Genomic DNA, 11,702 nt, shown 5'->3' with positions numbered 1-11,702 from the left:
CGGGGTGGGAGGGAGGGGCGGGCGGGGGTGGGAGGGAGGGGCGGGCGGGGTGGGAGGGAGGGGCGGGAGGGAGGGGTGGGCGGGGTGGGAGGGAGGGGCGGGCGGGGTGGGAGGGAGGGGCGGGCGGAGTGAGAGGGAGGGGCGGGCGGGGTGGGAGGGAAGGACGGGCGGGGGAGTGGGGGTCTGCAGGGGAGCGGGTGTCGGGGGGAGAGGGGAGGGGGAGTCCGGGGGGGGGGTGAGCGGGAGGGAGACGAACAGCAAGAAGATGGTGAGGGCTGGGGATTGGGAAGAAGGGGAGAGGAGGGGATACAGGAGTGTTGAGAGAGGGAGAGGACAGTGAGGATGCATAGGGCAAAGGGAAGGAATGCGGGGGAGGGATGGCAAAGGATTAGAAAGTGTTTGGGGGAAGTTATCTCATGAATCATATCATCATAAAAGCTGCTTTTGAAAAAAGGCAGCTTTATTAAAGTAACTACAATCCTCTCGATACTTAAATCTCTTTTAGCCTTTCTCAGTCGGCAGAACGATTACTGTACCTGGGAATAATATTTCCACTTTGGGTTCAATTGGGAACTTATGCCCAAAATGTGCTTAAAATTACACTGCTTAGGCCACCGTATGGGTTCCTTCTAAAAATATGATGTGGAGTTGCCAGCGTTGACTGGGGCAGGCACACTAAGTGGTCTCACAATACCAGGTTAAAGTCCAACAGGTTTATTTGGTAGCACGTACTTTTGGAGCGTTGCCCCTTCATCAGGTGAAGGTGAAGGCGCAGTGCTCCAAAAGCTCATGCTGCCAAATAAACCTGTTGGACTTTAACCTGGTGTTGTGAGAATACTTACTCTGCTAAAAATAGTCAGAGTCTTACAGCAAAGATAAAGGCCCTTCTGCCCATCATGTCCGAGCTCGCTATCAAGCAGCTATCTATTCTAGTCCCATTTTCCAGCACTTGGTCTGTAGCCTTGTATGCTATGGTGTTTCAAGTGCTCATCTAAATGCTTCTTAAATGTTCTGAGGGTTCCTGCCTCTGCCACCCTTTCAGGCAGTCAGTTCCAGATTCCCACCACCCTCTGGGTGAAAAGGTTTTCCTCAAATCCACTCTGAACTTCACATCCCTCACCTTAAAGTCATTTGCATAATGACAAATCTTGAGCTTCCATGAAGCAGCACAATAGGACGGTGTAATAGATAATAATTGTTCATTCTTTTTATCTTTCATTACCAAGTGTATAAAGCATGTTCAAACAGACACACCATTTCTCAGCTGGGAATGTGAAATAATAGAAGATGCTGGACATAGCAAGTAGGTTTGGATGCATCTGCAGGGAGATAAGCAGAGTTCATGTTTCAGGTCATGATTTTGCATCAGAATTGGCAAAATGTCACCGGTCTGAGGCGTTCTCATTTCTCCCTCTCCACAGATGCCTCTTCATCTGCAGAGTACTTCCAATATTTTCTACTGATTGTTATACTGGGTCTCATGCAATGTTTATTGTCACTTAGCAGCAGACATTCACTTAGAACATAACATGGGCAACAACTCACCTGGGCCTTTGGATGCTGCCGGTGCAAAAGGATCGCTACTTCCAAAGGGATCGGCCTAAAATTTAAACAAAAGTTAATGAAAATATGGAAAGAATCCAATTTCTTCATGATCTTAAATTAACTGTCGAAGCTACTATATTTGCCTTAACATGACACTGATAATCTTAAATTATCCGGGTATATTAAACAGCGAACAGGTAAAATTAACAGCCACAAGAAAGACAAAGTCTAAATGCAAAGCCTTGGATTGAGTGAAATCTTTGCAGCAACTGCAGCACTGTTGGGGCGGCACGGTGGCACAGCGGTTAGCACTGCTGCCTCTCAGCTCCAGGGACCCGGGTTCAATTCCGGCCTTGGGTCACTGTCTGTGTGGAGTCTGCACATTCTCCCCGTCTCTGCGTGGGTTTCTTCCGGGTGCTCCGGTTTCCTCCCACAGTCCAAAGATGTGCGGGTTAGGTTGATTGGCCGTGCTGAATTAACCCTAGTGTCAGGGAATTAACAGGGTAAATATGTGGGGTTACGGGAATAGGGCCTGGGTGGAATTGTGGTCATTGCAGACTCAATGGGCCGAATGGCCTCATTCTGCACTGATCTGTTCTAATCTGTAAGAATTTACAATATGTGACAGAGTTGTATTAGGATGAACAGTCTGCAACAAATACTCTGCAACTTCTGTGATACTGAGAATAGTTGCTTGGCAGTGCTAACCATTCACCAATTGAGGTTAAATTTTATGCATGGTGGTTTATCCTCAGTGCTGTCAACCATAGCTCAATGGTAGCACGCTTATCCGAGTCAGAGAGTGGAACTTAACATTTCAGTGCAGTACTGAGGTGGTGTTGTCTTTCGAATAATAATTCAAATTGAGGCCCAGTCTACTCTCTCATATGGCCGTAAAAAGATCCTATTTTAAGAGCAGAGGAGATCTCCTGCATCCTGGTAACAATTATCCCTCAAACATGACTAAAATTGATTATCACCTTACATTTTGTGGGACCTTGCTGCATGCAAATTGGTTGCTGCATTTCCTACAACAGTAAACACTTCCAAAGGAGCCCACAACAATACCTGATAACCACCTTTGTGGCAGAGACTACCTCTAAGCAAAAGTGCACCATGTGAAACTATCGAATGGATTTACTGCATGTTCATTATCTTATGTAGATAGGATGATCTAAAAACAATGCTGCAGAAACATTCACCTGCGTCATTTCCCCCTCAGCTTCAACTATTCCAAAGCTCTTGACCTGCTTCCAATGTACTCTCCATTTTGTTTTATTGCCTATTCATGTAAGCATTCGCAGCTTTTTTTTTGGATGACTGGTGCGTGGCCTGCACAATAACTCTGTGTTTCTGCAGAGCCACGCACGTGCATATTTTGAAAGGACCACTGGCTGGATTCCCATTTTCCACCTCCTTTAATCCTTAGCTGATTCAAAACTCTGCGGACCATCCTCTCCTATAACATTACAAGTATTCCTCCTGCCACTGGACACAGGCTTCCGGTTCACCAACATCTCATTTAAAATTACCATCATTGCATTTAGATCCCACTTCAGCTTCATCCTTCCTACTTCTGCAACCATCCCCAGCCCTACAAGATCTTACCTCAAATTCGGCATAGTGGTCAACCCACTCACTTCACCCCACCCGTGCTGGCCAGCTGGAACCATGCTTTCACATTTCCTCTCTAACTCCTCATTTTCTCCACTTCCCTCTCTTCCTTTAAGACCTTGCTGAAAACCCACATTTTCTGACTTGGTTGTTTGCCCCAAAATCTCCTCCTTTCATCACTTGAAAATAAAATTCCGTCTGTAAAGATTCTTAGGATATTTCTCCATGTTAAAGGCAGGTTATTGCTGCTGTACACAGTCCCCATTGCTAATAATATAGAAAACCAGTTGGTGAGAGATAGGACAGGAGTCAACCTTTACACTTTTATAAACATTTATTTACAGAGATACACATTAAAACATGGACCACTTAACTCAACAACCAAAGTTTCAGCCTGCGCCTATTTGTAGGGGCACAAGTGAATCTCCAGCTATTAATACAATTGAACACAATTTAGGTATAATTAACCCTCGAAAAACTGCCCATCACAGGCACATCACTCCATGGTAAGACTGGCAGCAGCGACCATTACATGATTCTGATGAAGACAATGTCTTGCTTCCACAACAAGGGCACAGTGGTTAGCACAGCTCCAGGGACCTGGGTTCAATTCCCGGCTTGGGTCACTGTCTGTGTGGAGTTTGGACATTCTCCCCATGTCTGCGTGGGTTTCCTCCGGGTGCTCCTGTTTCCTCCCACACTCCAAAGATGTGCAGGTTAGATGCATTGGCCATGCTGAATTGTCCATGCTAAATTGTCCCTTAGTGTCTCGGGATGCGTAGGTTAGAGGGATTAGTGTGGTAAATATGTGGCACGGGGATAGGACCTGGGTGGGATTGTTGTCGGTGTAGACTCGATGAGCCTTCTGCACTGTAGGGTTTCTATGAATTTATCCTTGATTTGTATAACAATGGCTGACATTCCAGTGCAATATGGAAGGAGTGGTGTGTTTTTGGAGATGCCGCCTTTCAGATGAGATTATCTGTTCAGGTGATGTAAAAGATCAGAAGAGTAGATGAACTCACCCAGTGTCTTAACCAACATTCATCCTGCAAGCAACAAGCCCAAAACAGATGAACTGGTTACTTATCGCATTTTCTGCTAGTGGGGTCTTGTGTGTAAACTGGGGGCTGTTTCTCCTTACAGGGCAATGACTGTACTTTAAAGATAATTAATTAGCAGTTGTTTCCTTTGAGATATTATATTTAATGAAAACTCTTTTTTGCAGGAAGAAAGAGGAAAAGCTCAATTAAATTCTAACCAGGGAAAGCAAGTGCCCTAACCCACAACACCACCCCAGTCCAACAAAAGGGTCTCTTTTTGATTAATCAAAAACCGCTTCTGCATTTTTAAACTGTGGTTCGAGCAGCATGTGGTGATAATGTAACTAATAGATTATGGCAGATCTGCATTTTACGCCCAGGTTTAACTAAAATTCCAATGAGCACAAGTTAAGTTCAAGTTTATTTATTAGTGTGACAAGTATTGTCAATGAAGTTACTGTGAAAATCCCCAAATTCATACAATTGTTCTAATACCTGCAAAACTAACTTTGCTGAATTTGAACATGGTTCCAAGTTTACAATGCAGAGAATTAAAAGTATTCTCACCAATATATCAGGGTGTGGGTCCAAATTATGGAGTGGCTAACCCACAATAATGCAACAGTTACTCATAAATTACTCCTTCCATGGTAAATAACATACAATATATGATTTCACATATAACAAAAACAGAAACAACAGGAGGTGGGAGTGAGGGGATGAAAAGCAGGATCAGTCCTTTTCACAGAAACAGACCAATTGCATTGCGTTTACAGCTTTTTCTGACCTTATTTCAGATTTCCTGTATTGCTCTTTTTTGTCTTTTGTATGAAGTTATGTTGATGTGCTATGCCAGGAATCTCTCAGCCTGTTGGGGCTCTGTACCACGAATATTTCACAAGATTTATTTTTCACTTGTAGTTTTCAGCACACTTACCACTGCTTGCATGAATCAGTCCTACATGTCTACAGATGCCGCATCCAGAGTGTTGCATGGTAATTCAGTATTTTAAAAAAATATATATTGCTTTCAAATCCTCCAGTCTTGACCTACCCAAAGACAGTGCACAGCCCCATTCTCAACTCTGACATGCTCTCCACTCATCCAACACCATAGCAACCCTTTGTCACCTACTCCACCATAGATGGCCACTTTAGCACCTACATTTCTTATCCTCTCAAACTCTCTGTTTTGTTTGTTGTGCCTCGTCACTGTTCTATCTTGCAAATTTTTTCTCTGAACCAACCTCTTTGAATTGACTTTCCCCTCTGCCAGCCCTGAGCATTATTTCTTTTCCACTCCTACTCTATTTTGAACGTTTCCCCCGTCCCTCGTTGTAAGGGAGGGTGGTCACCCTGCAGGAATTAAAGATTCATTCTCCTTCCAAGAAGTAAAGATTTGTCTCCTGACACTACTGCAAGCAATCCACGGAATACATCATGGCAGTGTTATGTTTTTTTCTCCATTTTCTTTGAACAGTTTAGTTTATTAGATATAAAGATATTGGAAATTTGGTATAGCAAACATTTTAAAAGATATTGGTGGACACTGCAAAACTAGGAGGCAAAAGGAATGGGGGCCATGGTTTTAATGATCTAAAAATGATTTTAGAGCAGCATTGCAGAGCTCTGAATCGTATAGATCAGGGCTGGAACAAGCCAGTAGGAAAGGACTAGAAGTGGACTCTGATGTGAAAAGGAGGGTGCAAGGTTGGATGGTGCCACACCCCAGAGAGATGAAGGGAAGGTTGGTAGTCGTGACCAAGAATAGGAGAGAGAAGGCCACATAATTAAACTTCTTGGCCGACAACTAATTTGTGGGGAAGTTATACAAACCTTGTAGAGCACAGACCAGTAAGTTCTTTTCTTTGATGGAAAAGCTTCCTTTCTCTCACTATCAGCAGATGCCTTGGGAGTTGTTGATGGACGTGGCCTTCAACATTTAATGTTGTTTCTCAGATTGTCAAACATAAGGAGAAGCCAAAGAGTGGGGAGCAGGTTCCACTGGAATTGGATCGTAATTTTATTGTAAAATAGCTGACAGATTAGACCAAGCTTGGAAGGTAAGCTGATGGGGCACAGGGATACTTTTAACAAAGTTTATCTCAGGGACATGGAACGTTGTCTTGGTGGGGTTACAAACATAAATAGTTTAGTTTTTGAGGCCGAGTGAAAATGAAGACCTAAAGGAGACCTGCCAGGCACAGGGATTAAGACTTGGTCCAAAGTTAACAATGTTTATGTAAAAAAAATAGAAATTGTAAAATAAGCCAGCCTGCAGGAGATATTTGCTTTTAAAGTCATTAATTTTAAATACATTTCCAAGCTTGACCAAAATATCAGCACCCTCCTGACCAGTAAGCATATTGTAACAGGCACATGGCACATTTCAACTCAACACTTAACATTGAACTTCTTATCCAAGTGCCACCTTCTGGCATCACAGAGAAATGTAGCATGAATTTTAATACAAGTCACCCTAAAAGAAAAGGTGCCAGGAACTTTTGAGTGTGATGCAGGGCACTGATGTTGATTTTAACAAGTTATATAATAAAACGATCGCTGTCTTTATCATGCTACTCTCACTCACTGACATGATGGATCCAATAGTCAGGACTTGAATGAAAACCCAATGCAATACAAGCTTTGGAAAGGCGTCCCTAGAATAAACAAAAACTATTGCTTTCAACACCACTACTGTTTGCTAATAAAGTCTTCATAGGCCTTTTCCAATGTACTCTTTTTAATTAAATAATATCAGTAATTATACATGCAACAGCTCTTTGGAAAAGGCAATACATCTCAAAGACAATTACGGGCTGTCCCACTGAAAATCAATGTCACTTGGTAGGCTGCCTCTGGATCACAGAAGTGAAAATATTGAACAGTCAAAAGGTCAGTTCAGATTCAAAGCAAATGTTGAGGTTTCAACCACTTTTACACAGAGGTTGGTTTCACTCAAATTATGAGAAACAAACTTCTGTAATCCAGATGGAGATATTGGCCTTGGAGGGAATCCAGCGCAGGTTCATCAGAACAATACAGACTAAAAAGATTAAAGTTTGAGAAGAGCTAAGTTGCCAATTTTCTGGCCCGAACTATCTCCTCTTCACTATGGGCATCCAATCTCTCTCCATTTCCATCACTCACTAGGATGGTTTGTAGGCTCTCCACATCTTCCTCAAATGGAGCCTAACGAGTTTCCATCAATCACCATCCTCCTCCTCCACTTGCTCCCTCATTGAACAATTCCCACTTTAATTCATCTCTTTTCCTCCAAATAAAACATCCTTTTATGGAAGTTATGCAGGTCTTTTTGTGGGGTATGTGGAATATTCCTTGTTCCTATCCTACTTGGGCCCCATCCCTCAACTCATTTCTGGGTACACGGATAACTAGAATAGTGCCATGCACTGGGTGAGGTATCTAAATGGATACAAAATTGGCTTCTTGACAGAAGCCAGAGGGTGGTTACAGAGGGTTGTTTTTCAGACTGGAGGCATGTGACCAACGGTGTGCCTCAGGGATCAGTGCTGGGTCCACTGTTATTTGTCATTTATATTAATGATTTGGATGAGAATATAGGAGGCATGGTTAGTAGGTTTGCAGATGACACTAAGATTGGTGGCATAGTGGACAGTGAAGAAAGTTATCTCCAATTGCAACGGGATCTTGATCAATTGGGCCAGTGGGCTGACGAATGGCAGATGGAGTTTAATTTAGACAAATGCGAGGTGATGCATTTTGGCAGATTGAACTAGGGCAGGACTTACTCAGTTAATGGTAGGGCGTTGGGGAGAGTTACAGAACAAAGACATCTAGGGGTACATGTTCATAGCTCCTTGAAAGTGGAGTCACAGGCGGTCAGAGTGGTGAAGAAGGCATTCAGCATGCTTGGTTTCATCGGTCAGAACATTGAATACAGGAGTTGGAACATCTTGTTGAAGTTGTACGAGACATTGGTAAGGCCACACTTGGAATACGGTGTGCAATTCTGGTCACCCTATTACAGAAAGGATATTATTAAACTAAAGAGAGTGCTACCAGGACTTGATGGATTGAGTTATGAGGAGAGGCTGGATAGACTGGGACTTTTTTCTCTGGAGCATAGGAGGCTGAAGGGTGATCGTCTAGAGGTCTATAAAATAATGAGGGGCACAGATCAGCTAGATAGTCAATATCTTTTCCCAAAGGTAGGGGAGTCTAAAACTAGAGGGCAGAGGTTTAAGGTGAGGGGGGAGAGATACAAAAGTGTCCAGAGGGACAATTTTTTCACACACAGGGTGGTGAGTGTCTGGAACAAGCTGCCAGAGGTAGTAGTAGAGGCGGGTACAATTTTATATTTTAAAAAGCATTTAGATAGTTACATGGGTACGATGGGTATAGAGGGATATGGGCCAAATGCAGGCAATTGGGATTAGCTTAGGGGTTTTAAAAAAAAGGGCGGCATGGATAAGTTGGGCCGAAGGGCCTGTTTCCATGCTGTAACCCTCTATGACTCTATGCCCTGCTCCTGCCCTAAATTAGAAACATTAACTTTATTTTCAATTTCTACCCTTCTCTCAGATTCAAGTGGCCCATCTCCAACTCTTCCCTTCCCTTCCTTCACATCTCTGTCTCCAATTCTGGCGATAGGTTATCAACTAATATTCATTATAAGCCCACTGACCCCCACACCTCAACCTCACACCCTCCCATCCTTCACCCTGTAAGGACTTAATTTTATTCCCCCAGCTCCTCTATTTCTGTTGCATCTGTTCCAAAGATGCAACCTTCCGCACATTATTCTTTTTGCTCAGCCAAAAACCCTTCCCCACTATGGTTACACTATGGTTAATAGGGCCCTCAGCCATGTCCTTCACATTTCCCGCACATCTGCCCTCACCCCTACCCTTCCCTCTCAGAACCACAAGAACAAGTCCTTACCTTTCAGCCCATGTGTCTCCATATTCAACAGATTTTCCACCATTTCTGTTACCTCCAGGGTGATGCCTACACCAAACACATATATCCTTCCCTTTTCAGCATTCCCTCCATATCCTGATCCACTCCTTAATCATCCATACACCCTGTCCCCTTCCCACAGCACCTTTCCATGCAAACACAGGAGATATAACAACTGCCCTTTTATATCCTCTCTCCTCACTGTCCAAGGTCTCAACCACTCCTCCCAGGTGAAGTAGTATTTACATCTACTTCGTTTAGTTTAGTCTACTGTTGCTCACAATGTGATTGCCTTTACACTGGGGAAATCAAAAGCAGATTGGGTGATGGCTTTGCAGAACACTTCTGTTCAACCCGCAAGCATGATCCCGAGCTCTCAGTGGCTTGTCTTTTTAATTTCTACTTGCTCTTCTGCTGACATCTCTGTCCTTGGTCTACTGCAGTGTTCCAGTGAAGCTTAACATAAACTTGAGGAATAGCATGGCATCTTTCCATTTGGCCTTCGAGACTCAACACTGAGTTTAACGATTTCCGACCATAAACATGGTTCCCATTTAGCGTCTTTTTCTTATTTTTGCTTTCAGCTAGCATCATATTTGCCTTAGGCACATCTTCCGTATATTTTTTGCCCCATTACCATTCCCTTTTGCCTTGAAGACTCTTTTGACTTTTAATTTCTCCTCTCTTCCACCCTATCACAGACCTTACTTTGTCCCTGACTCATACACTTCTTGCTCAAAACTGATTACATCTGTCTTTTCCAGTTCTGATTAAGGGTCATTGACCTGAAACATTAATTCTGTTTTGTTCTCTATAAATGCTGGCTGACCGACTATTTTCAGAATTTTCTGCTTTTATTCCATGTGCTAGAAATTAATATGATCTAATTGACGTGTTTAGGATGAAATGGAGGAAACTATTTCCTTTGGTGGAGTAGTCGACAATAAGGAAACATTACTTTAAAATCACAGCTAGGTCATTCAGAGGGGAAATCAGAAGGACTTCTTAATATTTATGATAGTGGAAATCTCCTCCAAAAAAGCTGTTGAGACTGGGAAGTCAGTTGAAACTTTCAAAAATAGGATTGATAGATTCTTGTTTGAGTTTAGGGGTTATGAAATCAAGGGAGGTAGATGGCATTAAGCTACTGATCAGACATTATCTACGGTAGCACAGTGGTTAGCACTGCTGCTTCACAGCCCCAGGGACCTGGGTTCGATTCCCGGCTTGGGTCACTGTCTGTGTGGAGTTTGCACATTCTCCTCGTGTCTGCGTGGGTTTCCACCGGGTGCTGCGGTTTCCTCCCACAGTCCAAAGATGTGCGGGTTAGGTTGATTGGCCATGCTAAAATTGCCCCTTAGTGTCCTGGGATGCGTACAGTAGAGGGATTAGTGGGTAAAATATGTAGGGATATGGGGGTAGAGCCTGGGTGGGATTGTGGACGGTGCAGACTCGATGGGCCGAATGGCCTCTTTCTGTACTGTAGGGTTTCTATGATGATAATTATCCACGTTCACAAGGGGTCATAGGTTCAAGGTGAGGGGGGGGAGGTTTAACACGGATATCAGAAGGACATATTTTACACAGAGGGTGGTGGGGGCCTGGAATGCGCTGCCAGGCAAGGTGGTGGAGGCGGACACACTGGGAACGTTTAAGACTTATCTAGATAGCCATATGAACGGAGTGGGAATGGAGAGATACAAAAGAATGGTCTAGTTTGGACCAGGGAGTGGCACGGGCTTGGAGGGCCGAAGGGCCTGTTCCTGTGCTGTATTGTTCTTTGTTCTTAATTGAATGGCAGAAATGGTTCCAGCAGTTAAATGAACTCTAGTATTTAGAATTTAGTATTTAGAAACATAGAAAATAGGAGTAGACCATTCGGCCCTTTGAGCCTGCTCCACCATTCATTATGATCATGTCTGATCATCCAACTCAATAGCCTGATCCCACCTCCCCCACCCCCACCCCATATGCTTTCATCCCTTTTGCCCCAAGAGCTATATCCAACTCTTTCTTGAAAATATATAATGTTTTGGCCTCAACTGCTTTCTGTGGTAGCAAATTCCATAGACCTTACCACTTTCTGGGTGAAGAAACTTTTTCTCATCTCAGTCCGAGAAGGTTACCCCTTATCCTTAGGCTATGACCCTGCCTTGTACTGGACACCTCGACCATCGGGAACATCCTTCCTGCATCTATCCTGTCTAGTCCCCTTGGTTTCTATGAGGTTTCTCCTCATTCTCCTAAACACCAGTAAATATAATTCTAACCGACTCAATCTTTCCTCATACATCAGTCCTGCAATCCAAGAAATCAGTCTGGTAAACCTTCGCTACACTCCCTCTATAGCAAGAACATCACTCCTTCGATAAGGAGACCAAAACTGCGCACAATATTCCAGATGTGATCTCACCATGGCCCTGTATAATTGCAGCAAGACATCCCTGCTCCTGTACTCGAATCCTCCTGCTATGAAGGCCAATATATCATTTGCCTTCATAACTGCATGCTTACTTTCAGCAACTGTTGTACGAGGACATGATGTGGAGATGCCGG

At 43.6% G+C, this 11,702-nt stretch overlaps 1 protein-coding gene across 1 annotated transcript in view; it reads right to left on the bottom strand.

The window, feature by feature from the left end:
- Nucleotides 1-1,545: 1,545 nt before the first annotated feature.
- LOC144488265 (epidermal growth factor receptor substrate 15-like 1) overlaps nt 1,546-11,702 on the bottom strand; it is a gene marked incomplete at its 3' end in the record, with an annotated part of 86,301 nt that continues 76,144 nt past the window's right edge. The window contains exon 11 of the mRNA XM_078206306.1: nt 1,546-1,600. Coding sequence (XP_078062432.1) covers nt 1,546-1,600 — 55 coding nt within the window. The remainder of the gene's footprint in view (nt 1,601-11,702) is intronic.

The sequence above is a fragment of the Mustelus asterias genome, unplaced genomic scaffold, assembly GCF_964213995.1.
Source record: "Mustelus asterias unplaced genomic scaffold, sMusAst1.hap1.1 HAP1_SCAFFOLD_1425, whole genome shotgun sequence".
In the NCBI taxonomy this organism is placed as follows: Eukaryota; Metazoa; Chordata; class Chondrichthyes; order Carcharhiniformes; family Triakidae; genus Mustelus; species Mustelus asterias.
This window is presented reverse-complemented; position numbering and strand designations above follow the sequence as displayed.